This window comes from Perognathus longimembris, chromosome 3, assembly GCF_023159225.1.
Source record: "Perognathus longimembris pacificus isolate PPM17 chromosome 3, ASM2315922v1, whole genome shotgun sequence".
In the NCBI taxonomy this organism is placed as follows: domain Eukaryota; kingdom Metazoa; phylum Chordata; class Mammalia; order Rodentia; family Heteromyidae; genus Perognathus; species Perognathus longimembris.
Window position 1 is genome coordinate 64,476,091 of NC_063163.1, and position 19,496 is coordinate 64,495,586.

General features: G+C 47.8%; 1 protein-coding gene across 2 annotated transcripts in view; it reads left to right on the forward strand.

Moving 5' to 3' along the window:
- Nucleotides 1–19,496, forward strand: part of Ap3d1 (adaptor related protein complex 3 subunit delta 1) — a 48,769-nt gene that overhangs the window by 12,083 nt on the left and 17,190 nt on the right. For both annotated transcript variants that reach the window (XM_048341705.1, XM_048341706.1), the window contains exons 2-13: nt 2,957–3,052; nt 3,972–4,052; nt 7,762–7,842; nt 10,116–10,223; nt 11,646–11,775; nt 13,774–13,913; nt 14,057–14,130; nt 15,672–15,721; nt 16,673–16,722; nt 17,548–17,596; nt 18,876–19,021; nt 19,281–19,429. In XM_048341705.1, the coding sequence (XP_048197662.1) occupies nt 2,957–3,052; nt 3,972–4,052; nt 7,762–7,842; nt 10,116–10,223; nt 11,646–11,775; nt 13,774–13,913; nt 14,057–14,130; nt 15,672–15,721; nt 16,673–16,722; nt 17,548–17,596; nt 18,876–19,021; nt 19,281–19,429 (1,154 nt within the window). The remainder of the gene's footprint in view (nt 1–2,956; nt 3,053–3,971; nt 4,053–7,761; nt 7,843–10,115; nt 10,224–11,645; nt 11,776–13,773; nt 13,914–14,056; nt 14,131–15,671; nt 15,722–16,672; nt 16,723–17,547; nt 17,597–18,875; nt 19,022–19,280; nt 19,430–19,496) is intronic.

Below are 19,496 nucleotides of genomic sequence, written 5' to 3' on the forward strand. Positions count from 1 at the left end.
TCCTTTGCCATTTTTATATCTTCTGTTGTGAAGTCTCTCTTTAGCTCCTTTGCCCATTTCCTGATAGGTTTATTGGGCTTGGAGGGGCTTAGTTTTTTGAGTTCTCTGTAGATGACAGATATCAGGCCTTTGTCTGTTGCTGTGCTGGTAAATATCCTTTCCCATATCGTTGGCTGTCTTTCAATTTTGGTGGCTATGACCTTAGCTGTGCAGAAACTTTTTAATTTGTAGTAGTCCCATTTGTCGAGTCTTTCCCCTATTTGTTGTGCCCCTGGGACTCTATTCAGGAAGTTACTTCCTGTGCCTATAAGTTCTAGCGTCTTTCCTACTCTGTCCTTCAGTAGTTTCAAGGATTCAGGTCTGATATTGAGGTCCTTGATCCATTTTGAGTTGATCTTGGTTGGTGCATGGTGATAGGCTTGGGTCTACTTTGAGTTTTCTGCATATGACTGCCCAGTTCTCCCAGCACCAGTAGTTGAAGAGGCTATGTTTATTCCATTGTATGTCTTTAGCTCCTTTGTCGAATATCAGTTGGCTGTAAGAATGCGGTTTTATTTCTGGATCTTCAATTCTAATCCATTGGTCTTCCGATCTGTTTTTATACCAATACCAGGCTGTTTTTGTTATGATGGCCTTGTAGTAGAGCTTGAAGTCTGGTATTGTGATACCTCCTGCACTATTTTTTTTTGCCTAGAATTGCTTTGGCTATTCTAGGTTTTTTGCTGTTCCATATGAATTTACGGATTGGTTTCTCTATTTCAGTGAAGAATGTGGCTGGGATTTTGATAGGTATTGCATTGAATTTGTATAACAATTTGGGCAATATGGCCATTTTCACTATATTGATTCTGTGTACCCATGAGCATGGGAGGTCTTTGCATCTCCTTGTGTCTTCTTTGATTTCCCTTATTAGATTTTTGTAGTTTTCATTAAATAGGTCCATCACATCCTTGGTTAAGTTGATCCCTAGGTACTTTATTCTTTTTTTGGCTACTGTAAATGGAATTGTTTCCATAATTTCCTTTTCTGTTTGTCTATTGCTGGTGTACAGAAAAGCTGCTGACTTTTGTGGATTGATTTTGTATCCTGCTACTTTGTGGCCCTTTTTCTTGGTGCTGTGCTGGTGGTGAAGATCTCAGGCTGGGTCCAGGTATGGTACTGGGATGACAAGGCAATGATAATCCCAGAGAACAGCCTCAAAGGGTAAGAGGTCAGATCCTCTGGGACTTTGGGACCAGAGCCTGATATCTATGCCTATGGAACTGGCATTGGGGAGGCAGTAGCTCTGTGGATGGTATGTTGTAGCAGACAGCAGGGCAGGAATCCAATAATTGGTTGGTACCAGTTGTTGGTACCACTGTCAGACAACAGCTAGATCTCACACATACACATGGACCAGATTTGCAGTCATGCATTGACCTCTGGTAGCCTGGTGTAGGACCCTCATATTCCATATCCTATAGCCACCTCTTCTCATGGGATCTTCAGGTTCTCCATGGGGCTGACATTGGAAATGTCTGCCTAGCTCATAGTGTGGTAGGAGCCACTCCCAGAAGAGCATGTTTAATCACTTGAACTGTAGCATCCATTCTGCTTTGGTCACCTTGTCTTCAATTGTGTATAGTAAAGGTGATTAATAATTAGCATCTAGGAGCCTAAAAGAACCAAAGTTACAGGAGGGATACTATACTTGGAAATCACGCTGGCATGCTCAGTAGCTTCTCATTACAACCAAGAGGTAGGATGTCTGTTGTCCACCATGGAATAGATAAATCCAATGTGATGTCTATGTATATGATGGGATGTCATGTGACTGTCACTATCTTCTAGGTCCAGAACATTGAATCACCTCTAAAGGACCATATTCTCATAAGCAGTCACCCCATGCTCTCCCTAGTCCCTGGCCACCCACAAAACTGGCTTCCTCTTTCTGGATGTTTTCTATTAATGGAGCCACACACTATAAGGTCTTTGGTGTCTGGCTTTCTGAAATGGTCATTATTTTTTATTTTTGTTAGTCATGGGGTTTGAACTCAGGGCCTGGGCCCTGTCCCTGAGCTCTTCTGCTCAAGGCTAGTGCTCTGCCACTTTGAGCTACAACTCCAGCTCTGGTTTTCGGGTGGTTAATTGGAGATCAGAGTCTTACAGACTTTGCTTCCTGGGCTGGCTTTGAACTGCAGTCTTCAGCTCTCAGCTTCCTGAGTAGCTAGGATTACAGGTGTGAGCCACCAGCACCCAGCTTATTTTTATTATTATTTTTGCAGGTCCTAGAGCTTGAACTCTGGGCCTGAACCTGAGCTTTTGTGCTCAAGACTAGCACTCTACCAATTGAGCCACAGTTCCACTTCCAGCTTTTTGTGGTTTATTGGAGTTTCACAGACTTTCTTACCCAGATTAGCTTCAATCTGATCCTTAGATCTCAGCCTCCTGAGTAACTAGGATTAGAGGTATGAACTACTGGTGCCCAGTTTATTATTATTATTGTGCTAATGTTTAGGCTTTAGACTCTGGACCTTGAACTCTCACCTGGCTTTTTAACTGAATTCGGGCATTCTATCACTTGAGTCCCACCTCAGGTCCAACTATTTGCTGGTAAATTGGAAATGAGTCTTTTGGATTTGTCTGCCTGGTCCTTAGTCCTCGGATCACAGTCTTCTGAGTAGCAGGATTATGAGTCTTTTGGATTTGTCTGCCTGGTCCTCAGTCCTCGGATCACAGTCTTCTGAGTAGCAGGATTTTAGACATGAGTTGCTAGCACCCTGCTTGCTTGCTTATTTACGGATGTATGTATGTACTTATTTAGAGTTAGTCTCACTATGTAGTTCAGGCTGGCTTCAAACTTGAGATCCTCCTGCTTCAGCTTCCCAAGTGCTGGGATTACAGACATTACCACTAAGCCCTGCTTGAAATGATTAGACTGTTAGACATTTGTGATTTAATTTTCCCCCCTTTCTAGGCAAAGTACATCTCTCAGTGCATTGATGAGATCAAGCAAGAGCTGAAACAAGACAACATTGCCGTGAAGGCGAATGCAGTCTGCAAACTAACATATGTAAGTATCTCTCTGACTGCTTCTGGCTTGTACCCCTAATGCTGCCAGGCTTCCGGACTGTTCCACCATCTGTGCACCCATCACCTGTCCAGTATTGACTGCTGCCTATTCATCATGCAGGGCTAACTCAGCCACACCTGATTGTCACATGGCTGGTATGGTCTGGGGCACAGGCATGGCGGGCATAGAAGAAGCCCTTTCTTTAGGCTCCACTCCTCTCAGGATGTGCCAGGGAGCCTGGTGGGTGGCACAGATCTGGGTTCTCATTCTAGTTGTAGTTGTAAGTCAATATATGAGCTGGAGGTCAACATATGCCTGACTCCCCTTAGAGGTAGGGTAGTGAAGGGAAGTCTTCTGTAAGTCCTCCATGCAGGTCTTACATTATAGCTGTAACAAGCTGATTGGCCCATCATTGATAGGAACATTTCGTTTATTTGAGATGAGGTTTTGTTACAGATCCCAGGCTGGCCTTCAACCTGGGATCCTCCTGCCTCTGCCTCCCTGAGTGCTGGGATTGCAGATAGGGCCATTATAGCCCTCACAGTAGAAGAATTTTTAACTGCAAATGCCATCTTTTTTCAGTTGCAGATATTTATTGTCTTCCAGTGTTCACTACTTATCTGTCCTTGTAGATTTTGAAGTGTTTTTTTTTTTTTCTTTTTTTGGTAAGGCTGGAGGTAAACCCAGGGCCTTGTATGTGCTAGGCAAGAGCTTACCACTGAGCTACATCCCATCCTGTCAGTCATTTCTCAAGAGAAAAAATAAAAGGCCCGGGTTGCGTGTTGGGTGAAATTTGTGTGTTAAGAGTCCATGGAGTTTGTTTTCCCTGTGCTTGGAGCAAATATTCCATGTTATGGCTTAAACCTTTTGTCTCGCTTTGGCTTGTGAGTAAAAGTCACCGTGCCTCCCTTCTTAACAGTTACAAATGTTAGGGTACGACATCAGCTGGGCTGCCTTCAACATCATCGAGGTGATGAGCGCCTCCAAATTCACATTCAAGGTGAGGCTGGGGACACTGAGGGACTGAGGGTGCTGGGGTATGATGTCCCTGGGGGGAGAGGAGGGATCCCTCTATACTGAGCATCTCTGAGGGTCTGTTTATGGTCAGAGACAACACTGTGCAGGGGTAGTGGGGGCTCACCCTTCTACATAATGTCTTTCACTCTTCCTGCTAGTGGCTAGGATACTGTAATATGTTATCACCAGCCTTTCTGAGGGGGGATAACACCAACATCCTGAGTCCTATTCTAGCCACCACTTCTTAGATAGTGAGCCCATATCCAAGATGAATTTATCTGCTTTTGAACACACTCAGACACGGTGGCTGTGGCTCAGTATCCCGAGCATCAAAATCTAACTTTTTTTTGAAGGAGTGGTTGTTCTGGGGCTTGAACTTAGGGCCTAGGTGCTGTCCCTTAGCTTTTTGTTCAAGGCTGGTGTTCTGCCACTTGAACCACAGCTCTACTGCTTTTTGGTGGCTAATTGAAGATTAAAGTCGTGTGTGTGTGTGTGTGTGTGTGTGTGTGTGTGTGTGTGTGTGTGTGTGTGTCTTGAACTCTGTCTGGCCCTGGGCACTATCCCTGAGCTTTTGTTCAGGCTAGTGCTCTACTGCTTGAGCCACAACTCTGCTTCCAGCTTTTTTGGTGGTTCATTGGAGATGAGACTCTCATAAACTTTTCTAGTTCAATTAGCTTTGAGCCTCAGTCCCCACATATCAGCTTGTTAAGTAGGATTATAGGTGAGAGCCTCCTGTGCACTTGGCTCAAACTTTTCTTTTTTGCTAGTCCTGGGGCTTGGACTCAGGGCCTGAGTACTGTCCCTGGTTTCTTTTTGCTCAAGGCAGGCACTCTGCCACTTGAGCCACAGCTCCACTTCTGGCCTTTCTATGTATGTGGTGCTGGGGAGACAAGCACTCTTGCCACTAGACCACCTCAAACTTTTCTTTTTGTTCAGGTCCTGCGGCTTGAACTCTAAACTTTTGTTGTTGTTGTTGTTAAGATGCTGGGGCTTGAACTCAGTACCTAGGCACTATCTCTGAGCTTTTTTTGCTCAAGACCAGCAGTGTACCATTTGAATCACACCTCTACTTCTAGCATTTTTATGGTAAAGTGGAGATCAGAGTCTCACAGATTTTCTTGCCCAGGCTGGCTTCCAACCATGATCTTTAGTCCTTCACAGGTATTAACCACTGTGCTTGGCACACTTAGTTTTTGCTTTTGTTATTGTTTTTGTTTTTAAATATCTGACTCCTGAGTATCTGGGATTACAGGTTGTTTTTTGTTGTTGTTTTTTGTTTTGAGACCAGGGTCTCAGTAAGTTGCCCAGGCTGGCTTAGATTCTCTTGTGCCAGCTTCGTTTAAGTAATTCAGATTGTAGGTATGTACTACCATGTCTGGCTTAGACTCTGTTTTATCTCCCTTTTATTCTTTTCTGTGCTGATAATAGGGCTTAAACTTTTCTTGCTTATAACTGGCGCACACTACCATTTGAGCCATGTCTCCAGTCCAGCTTTTTGTTGGTTCATTGGATATGGAGTTTTGTAGGTTTTTCTGTGTAGGCTGGCTTTAAATCTTGATCTTTAGATCTCAGCCTTCTGAGTAGCTTATAGTTGCGAGCCACCAGCACCCAGCTATTCCCTTTTCAAATATGACATAAGCTTCCCCCCACCCCCCCCCCCCCGCTTTGGTCAGTTAGGGGGCTTGACCTCAGGGCCTGGGCACTGTCTCTGAGCCTCTTTGTGCTCAGGCTAGCACTCTACCACTTGAGCAAGTGCTTAATTGGAGATAAGAGTCTCACTTTGCTGCCCAACTGGCTTCAAACTGCAGTCCTCAAATCTCAGCCTCCTGAGTAGCAAGAGCCACTCTCAAATCTGGCTATAAGCTTGTCTTATGCCAGTGAATTTCTCAAAAATAACCTTGTATACGTGGATGGTCTTTCATATATTTCCTTGGTCCAGGTGGCCAAGGTTGACCTGTCTTATGGGCTCTGATATGCATGTCATTATGGTCATGTCATTTCTCATCCTCTCTTAGGTGGACACAGTGATTATCTACTGGTCACTTTTTTTTTTTGGTCAGTCATGGGGCTTCAACTCAGGACCTGGGTGCTGTCCCTGAGCTCTTTTGCTCAAGGATAGTGCTCTACTACTTTGAGCCACAGCGCCACTTCAATTTTTTGAGTAGCTAATTGGAGATAAGAGTCTTATGGGGGCTTTTGGGCTGGTTTCAAACCACGATTTTCAGATCTCAGGCGTGAACCACCAGCTACCAACCTTTTCCTAAGCTCTTTTGCTCTAAGCTAGCACTCTGCCACTTTGAGCCACAACTTCACTTTTGGTTTTCTGGTGGTCAATTGGAGATAAGAATCTCATGGACTTTCCTTCCCAGTCTGGCTTTTGTACCTCAATCCTCACTCAGCTCTAAGGCTCCTGTGTAGCTAGGATTACAGCCACTAGTACCTGGCTTTTTTAAAATTATTATTAACATGTATTAGCTGTACATATTATTGGAGATCAGTGTAATATGTCTAAGCATTCATACAGCAAACACTGATAGAAACCAGTTTCCTTCCTCATACCAATCATGATGCAGAAATGAAATACCACATCTGTCAAGTAGGGCAGCTGCCTATATACAACTGTCTTGATATGCATTTTTTAGTGTGGTAATATCAGTTGTAGCCCAGTGGAGAAAGGACTGAATCATCCCAGAACCCAGCCTCAGGCTTCCCTATATATTAGACCCAAAAGTACAGGACAGTGGATGGGCAGAGCCTGAATTTTATGGTATGGGCCACTGTTAAGAAAGTACTATATTTCTTTTTTCTTTTTTTTTGGTGGGGGGGGGGGCCAGTCCTGGGCCTTGGACTCAGGGCCTGAGCACTGTCCCTGGCTTCTTCCCGCTCAAGGCTAGCACTCTGCCACCTGAGCCACAGCGCCCCTTCTGGCCGTTTTCCATACATGTGGAGCTGGGGAATCGAACCGAGAGCTTCATGTGTTGGAGGCAAGCACTCTTGCCACTGGGCCATATTCCCAGCCCCTCTTTTTTCTTTTTCTTTTCTTGTCTTTTTTTTTTTTTTTTTTTTTTTTGCCAGTCTTGGGGCTTGAACTCGGGGCCTGAGCACTGTCTCTGGCTTTTTCTTGCTCAAAGCTAGCACTCTGCCAACTTGAGCCACAGCATCACTTCTGGCCTTTTCTATATATATGGTGTTGAGGAATCGAACCTAGGGCTTCATGTATACAAGCCAAGCACTCTTGCCACTAGGCCATATTCCCAGCCCCAAGAAAGTACTACATATCAAAACTGCTGTGCTCCTAGCTTGGTGAGAGATTCCTCCTCCCAGAAGTAGGCAGACCTCTAGCATCATCATGCCTGCTACTGTTGCTGCCTGGCCTTGCCTGGGAGATGTAGAGCATATCCTCTTTTTTGTTTGTTTGTTTGTTTGTTTGTTTGTTTGTTTGTTTGGACAGCCTTGGGGCTTGAAATCAGGTCCTAGAGGCTGTCCTTGAGCTCTTTTGCTCAAGGCTAGTGCCCCACTACTTGGAAAGCAGCACCACTTCTGGTTTTTGAATGACTAAAGAGTCTACTGGAACTTTTCTGCCTGGCGAACCTCAGATCTCAACTTCCTGAGTAGCTAGGATTATAGGTGTGAGCCACCTGTGCCCGGCTTGGGCCTGGCCTCTTCTGACGCAGCATCTGTTGGCTCCACAGCGAATCGGCTACCTTGCAGCCTCCCAGTGCTTTCACGAAGGCACCGATGTCATCATGCTGACCACAAATCAGATCCGAAAGGTAGGTACCAAAAAAAAACCTGTATCCTGGGGTATCTGATGTCCAGGGCTCATCTTCTTCTTGTCACTCATATGACACGGAGAAAAGCTGAGAGCCTATGGTTTGCTTAGCAAACTGATATGGGTTCCCTGGGGCTGTTGTCTTCTCAGCTGTCATGATGACATGGATCTTTCCTGCTCTGTGGGTTTGTGAGGCTGAAGTCTTGTTAACACAACACGCTCCTCACCTCGCTTTTCTCATTTCCTCCACTCAGTGCTGGAGGCCTCCTGGTGTCCTGCTCCTGGTGTCCACACTGGGGTTGGCTTCATGATCCTTCTCTTGTGTGGCAGTATTTGCCCTGCCAGAGTTTCATTTTCTTCCCTCTTAAGATTGCTTTCTGCCCCTGATTTTAGGTACATGCTATTTTTTTAACCTTTTGAAATGGCTTTTGAGACCATAGAGTAAACATTTCCTCTTTGGCCTGCTATTTTGAGCATCTTTTCTTTCCTTCCTCACGATGGAGTGAGTCATCACGAGGTGTCAGAGCCTCAGAAGCCCACTTTCATAGTGGGTAGCTGGCCTCTTTTCATTTCATAGGCCATAGGCACAGGCCATAGCTATGCTTATGAGTAGTGGGGACAAGGGCTTGAACCCTTGTGAGGTGCTGCACTTATGCAAGATGACCTGGTGCCTTAGCTGGGGAATTTGAAGGCACTGTAGGGAAGCTGTGTGGTGCTAGTCTGAGCCACAGTGGCCTGGCAAGGTTTGTGGTGCTACAGGACTACATCCTTCCAGAGCCACACACCAGATTTGATGCCTACAGAATCAGGTGCCTAGTTGTAGGTGTGGGACTGTGGCCAGACTCAGCCTAGTGTGTCCCTCCCCAGCCCTCTGTAGACACAGGCTATCACCCTGACCAGGAAGTCTGCTGATACTCAGTTGGGACTGAAGTGCTCCAGACTCCTCCAGCCTCCTTCATGACAGAGCACACAGTGTCAACTCCACCTTTGCCTCTTGCTACCATGCCTTAGACAAGTTCTTGTTTTTGTTTTTTTTTGCCAGTCCTGGGCCTTGTACCAGGGCCTGAGCACTGTCCCTGCCTTCTTTTTGCTCAAGGCTAGCACTCTGCCACTTGGGCTACAGCGCCACTTCTGGCCATTTTCTGTATATGTGGTGCTGGGGAATTGAACCCAGGGCCTCATGTATACAAGTCAAACACTGTTGCCACTAGGCCATATGCCTAGCCCTAGACAAGTTCTTGTCACTATAGGCCTACAACCCACAGTAGTCCTGTGCCCATTTACTTTTATTTGTTTGTGTTTTGAGATGAGGATCTTGGTATGTAAGCTGGCCTGGAACTTGCCCTGGAACTCACAATCTTCCTGCCTGTGCTCTCCAAGTACTTGGTGTGCATCACCCCATGTAGCCCTTGTGCAGATTTAAATAAAGCCTGGGATGTGTGAGACACAGCTTCCAGGGATGTTCAGAGTACAAGTTGATCCCATCAGAAAGGTTGTCTAGCTGGGCACTAGTGGCTCATGCTTGTAACCTGAGCTATTCAGGAGGCTGAGGTTTGAGGATTGTGGTTCAAAGCCAACCCGGAAAGGAAAGTCCATGAGTCTCTTATCACCACTTAACCACCAGAAAACCAGAAGTAGAGATGTGGCTCAAAGTGATAGAGCATTAGCCTTGAGCAAAAAGAACTTAGGGACAGCACCCAAGCCCTGAGTTCAAGCCTCCTGACTGACCAAAAAAGAAAGAAAAGGAAGGAAGGAAAGGAAGGAATGAAGGGCATCCAGGCTGTCCGTCCAAGGACCAAGCAAATATATAGTTGCCCACACAGCAAGAGAAGTCCTTTGCTATACACAGATGTTAATAAGGGCTGGGGGATCAAGGTGATGGGAGGAGGCTCAGTGGAGGGTGCTGGCTTCTCATCTCTCAATTTATTTCCTGTTCAGCTGAAAAATAAGTTTAGTCTTGTGTGAAGTTTCCCTGGATTCTGGAAAGGATGCAGAGGATTTGTTCTTGGTTGTCAGAGGGGAAAAGGCTCATTTTAGGGGGAGGACAGCCCTTACCAAGTTTCTTGAACCAGCACCTCTGTCAGTGAGGAGCCCAGAGACTTGTTGGCTTTCATGTGGACTTTTCTGGTCTTCCATCTCAGACCTCACCTGTCCCTACTTCTTGTAGAAGTGGGTGTGAATCATTTTACTTCAGTAACAGGGACCCAGAACACCATGTATAATGGACACACAGCCTGAGGGCACCTCTCTAACCTTTCTCCTTTCCTCTTGCAGGACTTGAGCAGCCCCAGCCAGTATGACACTGGAGTTGCACTGACTGGTCTGTCCTGTTTTGTTACCCCAGATCTTGCTAGAGACCTAGCAAATGACATCATGACACTGGTGAGTTTCCAGTGGGCCCACCACTACCTTACCTTTGCCCCAAAGATGGATGCCTGAAACCAGGATTGAGATGTCACACTAAGGAAGTACAGCCAGTCAGACTGCCAGTGTAGGACTTTTCTGCCTGGGCTAGTTTAGAACCGTGATTCTCAGATTTCAGCCTCTTGAGTAACTGGGATTATAAGCGTGATCACCATTATCCAGCCCTTTTTCCACTTCTAAAACACTTTCAACAGGTTTCATTATTTATTCTATTTTTTCTCTCCTCCTCCTCCTTCCCTCCCTTTCCCCACCCTTGCCTCCTGCTCTCTATACCCCCTCCCTATCAGGATGTGAATTAAGGGCCTCACACTTTCTGGGTTGCTGCTATACACTTGGGCCACATCTCCACACCAGCTTTTTATTATTTTGGAGATGGAGCTTCATACATTTTTTTCTGCCTAGGCTGACTTTGAACCTTGATCCTCCAGATCTCAGACTCTTTGAGTAGCTAGAATTATAGGAATAACCACCAGCTCATTGTTTTATTTTCCATTATTCCAGATCACTGTTTTGTTTTCATATATGTAAATAGATTACTTCAACCATATTCCTCCTCATTCACAAAATTCATGAATACCCTGAGCTTCATATGCTCTCCATCTGCCAGTCTGTGTTGTAAATCATATTTCTTCCCTGGCCATGCCCATTCCTCTACCTACTGTCTGAGTGGCTGCCTCAGCCACTCAAGGGCAGAGACCTTTAGGCCTGTTTTAAACTTTTCCAGGCAGGTTTCCATCCCTCTGCACTAGAGTGGTTGAAGTCCCACAGTGGTAGATCAACCTTGGCTGTAGTAGGTGGGCGGCTCTGTCAAGGCAGCATAATGGAAAGGCGAGGCTTCTTAGGGTCTGATAATGAGGGGGGATCTACTGTGGATGGACATCATAGTGGCTAATCTGGTGGAAATCCAAGTGAGGAAAGCTTGGGACATTCCCCATGTGTTATTCAAGGGACACATTAGGCATCCTGAAGAGCCTTGAGTTACATGTGTCTGCAGGCTCTGCTTCAGTCAGACCAGTGGTCCCTGAGTGACTTTTGGAGGGCCCTTTTTCATCCTTCCCTTGGGGAGGTCACAGCATTACTGAAACAGGAAGGCAGGAGGGAATCTATCCTTGGCCACTGGAGGATGGCTATGACACAAAGAGGCAGGGGTCAGTGCTAGTCTGTGGTCTTGGGGCTGGCAGGCAGCATGGAAGACTGGGCGGCCAAGAGCTGGAGGTTTTGGGGACAGCGTTTCCTCTAGGTGGAGGAGATGAATTAGGGTGAAAGGAGGAGGGAACTAAGGGTGGTGTGCGGAGGTGAGCTGAGAAGATTTGGGCAGGGCCAGTTGAACCATGTGGAGAGCCATAAGTGCCTGTGCTAATGCCCTCACTCTTTCTTCAGATGTCACATACGAAGCCATATATCAGGAAAAAGGCTGTACTCATCATGTACAAGGTCTTCCTCAAGTATCCCGAGTCACTGCGCCCTGCCTTCCCCCGGTTGAAGGAGAAGCTAGAGGATCCTGATCCTGGTTAGTGGATAAAGACCAAAAGGTTCTCAGGGAGTCCTGTGGTCAGAGAGGGGTTGGGGCATTGAACATGGAAGTCACTTAAAGTGTCTATGGAGCATTCTTGTGGCACTCTGTATTGATAGGCTGGAGACGTGGCAGATGGAAATGAGGCTTTACATGGCCTGCTGGTGGCCCAAGGTCCTCCTTAGCCTGAATGACAGTATATGGCCCAGTACAACCAACCCATGGCAAAGGCAGCAGAGCTTTGGATGCTCCCTCCTCCATCCCCTGCCTGCCCCACCCCTGCCACGAGCATGGTGGCAGTGCAGTTCAGGGGTAGTATAGGCCTTGAATTCTATGTGGGAGCCTTGCAAAAAGTTATAATCTAGGATCATAGGGTAGACAGCACCCTCCTAGTGATTTAAGAGGTACAGGCAGAAAAGAGAAAAAAAAAATAAAAAGAGGTACAGGCAGAGGATTGATTATCATTCACAGGTCCTGGGGGCACTGTGTCTCTGGAGGCCCCACAGAAAGGTCAGGGAGAGCACACATCCTCTTTTGGTCCAGGAGCAAAGCAATAAATTGCATGGGCACTGTGACCTCTCTGCAGTCCACCTGGGGGTGGCCAATGGGAGCCAAGCAGGCTGTAGCTGGCTGGCCCATAGAGAGAGAATGTTGCCAGTGGTTAGTGGGAAGAAGTTTGGTTGTATACTGGAGGAACTAGGGGAAGTCAAGAACTAGAAACCTAGTCAAGAGTGGCTGAGACAGCTGCTGGCCTGAGAGAACCAAGACCATCTATAGAAATGACAGTAAGGTTGCCAGAAATGCGTTACTCTAGAAATCATCTAGAGGTGATTTAAAATCTTTTGAGAGTTCCACACTGTGGTACAATTAGTGGTGTAATCCTAGTACTCAGGAGGCTGAGGCAGGAGGATTGGGAGTTCAAGCTAGCTTGGGCTACAGCAATACTCTGTCTCTAAATAAGTAGGAAGGGTGTGGGATATACACAGGTTCTGTGCAATACCACATAATTGTGTACAAGGGAGTTGAGTACCTGTGGACTTTGGTATCTGTGGTTGGGGGCAGTCTTAATCCTCTGTGGATCTGACAACTGTATCTTGTGAGTGATACTTTGAAACTGTAAGCTTGCTTTTCCCTGTTACATTTAAGATCTGTGATGACTCGTGATTAGCTGTGGCTGGGTGTGTAAGTGGTGCTCTTCTGTTCTCTGTTACTATCTTCAATAGTAGCTAGGAACCTTTCTCATTTTCGTATTTCTTCTCTTATTTGCGTCACTATGGACTCCCAAGTATGCCTCCTTCATTCTGTGGGCCATGAGTGTTTGTGTGCATTTGTGCCCAACTTATTAAACATTGGCTGAGGGGCACCCCTTTGTGTGGGTTCCTAAAAGGATACTTTTAATTTAAAATACAAAAAATTTTGTGTGCCCAAACCAAGATTTGAACTCAGGACCTTGTGCCTCTTGATCAGCTTTCTTTGCTTACAGCTGTGTCAGCTGGTGTTCTACCACTTGAGCCATACCGCCATTTTTCTGCCGGCATTTTTCTGGTTAATTGGAGACAAAGCCTCAATGGCTTTTCTGCCTAAGTTGGCTTCAAACCATGATCCTTCGGGTCTCAGCCTCTGGGCTACTTTCCTGATTAGCTGAAATTAAGATCTGAGCCACTGGTGCTCGCCTTATGGTATGGCATTAGGAAGAATGCATTTCTTGCAGTAGCCCTGGTTCCTTTGTTGGTAAATAATATTTGGGAACCAGGACCTGGCATCATCTATTCTGGGCTGCTCAGAAAACAGAGTTAGAAGTTTGTGTATACACACTTGTCTGTAGTTCTGACTGGTGACTGTGTGAATGTTGTCAACCACCAGTGTGTTCTCAGGCCTCTGCCAGTGCTGCTACACAGGATTCTTGTCAACTAGGATACCTCATGTTGGTACCCTACCCCTTGTTTGTGTGGATGTTTGTTCCATTGATGTGGATGCCTCACTCTTGATCTTCAGGGGTCCAGTCAGCAGCTGTCAATGTCATTTGCGAGCTGGCCAGACGCAACCCCAAGAACTACCTGTCCCTGGCTCCACTCTTTTTCAAGCTGATGACCTCATCCACTAACAACTGGGTCCTCATCAAAATCATCAAATTGGCAAGTACTGCCCTGTGCTGCTACCCTCCCCTGGGAGACCTTGTCCTACCTATGTCATTCCTGCTGCAGGCAGTGACTGTGCCCTTCTCCCCTTTTTGGTGGTACTGGGATTTGGCCCAGTCCTTATCCTGCTATCCCTGCAGTTTGGTGCCCTGACCCCTCTGGAACCCAGGCTGGGGAAGAAGCTGATTGAGCCTCTCACCAACCTGATTCACAGGTAGGCTATTTCTCAGCTGCCCAGACACCTCTGGGCAGTGACACCTTGGAGATGAAACCCCATCTCCAGCTCCCATCCCCTCCCCACCCTTGGGAATGTCCCAGGGTCATTGACCTGATTCCTACTGAAAGAGAAAGCAAGTCCTGTTTAATTTTGGCACATGTGTGAAGCAGCACCCCGGGGGCAGAGCATTTATTCCCTGGAATTCCCCTTCTGAAAGCAGCAGTGAAAAGGAGACTCAGGGAACACTCATATTCACTGGACATTTGACAAGAGTTGGAGGAAGCTCTGTCCAGGTATCAGCAGCTTTGGCTTTAAATAAATTGCCAACTTTATGGAGAGGCTGCAGCCCTCAGAGAACACTGTCAGGTAGTCCTGGGGTCCCAAGACTGTGGCACTAACTACCACTGGTGGGTTTCTATCACTGGTGGGCATTCTTTAGTTTGTGTGTGTATGTCCTGGGGCCTGAGTGCTGTCCCTAAGCTTTTTCATTTAAGTCTAGCACTCTCTACAACATTTTGAGCAGCACCACTTCTAGTTTTCTAGAGATAAAAGTCTTAGAGAGGGCTGGGAATATGGCCTAGTGGCAAGAGAGCTTGCCTCGTATACATGAAGCCCTGGGTTCGATTCCCCAGCACCACATATATAGAAAATGGCCAGAAGTGGCGCTGTGGCTCAGGTGGCAGAGTGCTAGCCTTGAGCAAAAAGAAGCCAGGGACAGTGCTCAGGCCAGGCCCTGAGTCCAAGGCCCAGGACTGGCAAAAAAAAAGTCTTAGAGACTTTCCTGCCCCAGCTGGCTTCAAACTATGATTCTCAGATCTCAGTCTCTTGAGTAGCTAGGATTACAGGTGTGAACCACTGGCACCCAGCCTGGTGGGCATTCTTGTCCTTCAGCTTTCTTGTGGAGTTCAGTGACTTGGGGCAGGAGTCTCACCCCATGAGGATGTCACAGTTGGGAAGACTTTGATGCTCACCCATGCCTCTTCTTGGGGTCCATCCTGGTTGTCAAAGTCATGACTACTGTGCTGGCTGTGCCCCCCCTGCTCTTCCTAGTAGCTAGTACTGTCAGCCAAATGGGGTTCTAGGCTGCTGAGGTAGTTGAAAAGGCTGGGAATTGGGTCCTGGAGCCTCTCAGGATATCTGTCTTTGGTTACTAGAAAGGTACTTTTTGTCCTTTGGACAAAGAATACTACAAAGTAGCCACATTGATGCTGTGGAGCAAAGGGTGGACCCAGGACAGGTGTCTCAGGATGTAACAAGTTCAAGAGCCTGTGGACAAGATGTGGGAGGAGCATCCTGGCATCCCAACTACCCAAGCAGAAAGGAGGGCATGGTGTGCCATGAGAAAGAATGGAGGCTAATGTTAGATATGGAGGGTCTCGTGTGCTCTCTCTCCCCCAGAAGACAAGTTAGAGTTGGCCTCATCATGTGGCCAGGCTTGGAGGGGCAACAATGATACCTTCTCCATGAGCCTCCAACAGAGCAACTGATGCAGCTGTTGAGCCTGGATCCTCAAACACTGCTTTCCTTCCTTTTTACAGCACATCTGCTATGTCCCTTCTCTACGAATGTGTAAACACCGTGATTGCAGGTGAGCCCACACTGACCACAGCTCCTGCCAGGCGGGTGGCCATGTTAGTGAAAGGCCACTAGACTGGGTGATGAGGGTATGGGCCCAGTGTCCACAGGTGAGGAGCTGGGGAAAGGATGGAGTTGCCAATGCCTCTGTGATCTCCCCTGGAGTCAGGTAGCCCAGCCCTCTTCCAACTTCCCCTCATGATATAGCCACAGCCTGATTCCATCCTGTGTTTCTTTGCAAATATGAAGTTTCCCATCTGCTTGTAGCCAGAGTCCAGCAGCCCAGAACTCTTCTTTCCTGGTGGTTAGCCACCCTACTGCTCCTAGTCCCTTCAGGCCTCTCCCATAGACTGGTTTTCTCTCAGTAAAACACAGCTGGGAATTTGTATGACTTTGCCCCTATGTACTTAAGTGTTAGGACCTGACACACTTGTGGCTTGTTTGACTCAGCCTTTGGCCTAAATGATTGAACTTGGCCTTTCTCACCCCCTGGGACCTGAACTGAAGGCAGTGGAAGGTGGTCAAGCAGATCTGGAGATTCAGGGAGGACTCAGCTCAGGGTCAAGTTGCTGTTTGCAACAAATGGAAGCTGGGGAGGTCAGGCATCCAGAATCCTCTCTTTGGGAATCACACAGGGCATCTCCAGCAATGAGCTGCCCCTCAGGAGCTCAGAGACTAGCACCTGATGTTTTGGGGGGAATATGACCCCTCTGCATCATTTGTACCAGCTAAGTTTAGGCCCGGGGCCCCTTCTCCCAGGGAGGGTAGAGCCCCTAGGCCAGGTCTCCAGACACCCTGAGGGCCAAGGCAGCCACCTTCTGAACACAGGACACCAATTAGGCTAAGCAGCTTCCAGCCTGGTGGCATTGCCTCTTGAGTCAATTTCCTGGGCAGGGGTGATGCCACATGCATGTGGGAGTCAGGTGTGTGGCTCAGGTGGCTGATCTGGGACCATCCGTTCCAGTGCTCATCTCGCTGTCCTCCGGCATGCCCAACCACAGCGCCAGCATCCAGGTGTGTCCCAAGACCGACCAGGACCTGCCATGGAGTCTGCAGTGGGCTGGAGGTCCTACGGGACTGCCAGGCCAAGCCAGCTGTGCTTCTCCATGGGCTGAGCATTCTGCTTGAACCTCTTCCCTCCTCCAAGCTGACCTTACCACTGTCCAGCTCCACTGTCCATTTCACTCCCACCACACTGCTGTCCTATGCAGATTCTCTGCACCTGTTGGGGACACAAAGCACTGAGGGAGTGAATATACCACATGGGTCTTGATCTGTGGGTGTCACTGCTGAGCCCCTGGTGACCAGGGCTCTTCCCAGTTAGCTCAGCAAGCCGAGCTCCTGCAGCTCCTCCCCACGCTCCCCCCCCCCCCAAGCAGCTTCATGTCTATCTCTCCTTTGTGTAAGGACAGCATCCCTGTACATAAATTGCACCTGTTGCTGGTTCTTGTGCAATGCTTCCTCTACTGTGGAGTGCAGCTCAAGGGCTAGGATCATTGGGATGGTCATAGTCAAGTTTATTTTAATTATACAGCACTGTGTAAAGAAAGTTCCTGCATGCCAGCCCTCCCCAGAGGGCACCACTGAACCAGTGCGCATCTACTTGTCCCTCATGGGTCCTGCATTTGTTGACACACTGTTCTGTTAAGTGGGTCCCCATTTGGGGGCCCCACTCATCGACCTTCCTTGTTCCCAGACCATAGCACCCATGCTGCTGTGGCGGACTCTCTCTGCATAGGGCTATGTAGTTGGGGGCAGACTGGGGTGCTAGGCCAGGGACAGCATCAGCTGAGTTCACACCTTTTGGAAAGTGTAACCAGGTGGTTTTCCTCTTCTCAGCTTTGTGTTCAGAAGCTGAGGATATTGATAGAAGACTCCGATCAGAACTGTAAGTCATTCCCCACTCTAGCTGTCAGCACTGTTGCTTCTTCATGTCTCTCAAGCCTTTGGGGACTTTCAGCTCTGGAGCATCAAAAGAAAGGGGATAGGATAGGGCATTGTGGTTGCTAGGGGTCCTCCTGCACAGACAGTGCAAACAGCCCAACACTTAACTCACTCTCCCACATCTACATGTGATAGGCGATCCTTTCTGTGTCCCTGCCAGGCTTTCTCATGGTTTTCATGGGCTGAGCCCCAGGCTTTTATTCATGAGGAGGTTAGCTTAGCCACCCCATTCCATGGAAACATGGAAGGGCTACATCAAGTATAACCAAGACACATAAAAAGATGCTAGCAGGTAAGCAGAGCCACACCAAGGCCACTGCCAAAGGTCTGGTTCTAGTTAGACAGTTGACTAGCACATGCATCCTTGGTTTTCAGGAAGGCACACAACTGCATGACTGGTTTGCTTCTAGAGCTGTGCCTCTGCCTTCTCTGTTTTGTTCTAGTGAAGGATCTAGACTGGAACCATCCATCTGGTACCTGGTAAATTTTCAGATGACTGATTTGAAGGCGGGGGGGCGGTGACTGGACTCAGTAGGGCTCAGTCACACAGAGCCCATATGGGCTCACAGAGTGTTTCCTGCCTGTGGAACACAGGGTCTCCAAAACAACTGCATGGTTTCTCAAAATCCCATGTGGCTGATCCACAGTCCGTGGATGGGCAGCACAACCCTGTGCGATAAAACCCCGTCACAGAATCAGCTTCGGATTAATGAGTCTAAAGTTGTCATTTGTAGCTCTTGGTTACTGTTATTGTCTGGGTGCCTTCAGGCTTGGCCATCATCTTTGCAGAAGCTAGGTATGGGCTGATAAGGTGGGGGACAGTAAGCCATAGGGACATGAGACCCTGTATTGGGCTTACAGGTGCTTGCCAGGTAGAAGGGGTAGTTACTGAATATCTCCTACTTGGGGAAACAATAATTACAAAGGGACTTTGGAGAGCACACTATTTGCCCTGCTCAGAGATGCACTTGAGTCTCCCACTGCCCCTTTTAGAAGATCCCACATGTAGACCCTGCAGCCTTTACCCTGCATTCTAGGGTAGAACCTTGAAGGAAGTGTCCATCACCTAAAGAGACTGTAAGCCAGGAGACCCTTTCCATCTGTGCTCAGGTTCTCAGGCCCACACGACAGTTAAACTGGTGGACTCCCACCCACTCACTATTTCACCCATATGCCAGCACACTTCTCTGTCCCACACTGATGGCTGCTTGATCTCCCTACAGTGAAGTATCTGGGGCTGCTGGCCATGTCCAAAATCCTGAAGACCCATCCCAAGTCTGTGCAATCACACAAGGACCTGATCCTGCAGTGCTTAGATGACAAGGATGAGTCCATCCGCCTGCGGGCCCTCGACCTGCTCTATGGCATGGTGCGTGCCCTACCTGCCACAGCCCTGTTCTGTGTACCTCAAATGTGAAGCCTCGATGCCATGAGTTTCTGGGGTCAGCAGGGGGCACCGATGAGCATAGGCCCATCTAGGGCCTGTGGATTCTGATTAGAGGGCAGGAGCAAAGGCAGGTGTACCTAAATGTGGGTAAGGTTCCATCTGTGGCCTCTGCCCTTTGGGGGATGTGACATTTCATGTATGGACTTGTGAAAATACTGCTCAACACTAACTGCCCCTTCAGGTATCCAAGAAGAACTTGATGGAGATTGTGAAGAAGCTAATGACCCACGTGGACAAGGCTGAGGGTACCACTTACCGGGATGAGCTGCTCACCAAGATCATTGACATCTGTAGCCAGTCCAACTACCAGTATATCACCAACTTCGAGTGGTCTGTTCCCCATTAGCCTTTGCTTGAGGGTGGGCTGGTGTTGTGGTATACATTGGTGCCTCTCACA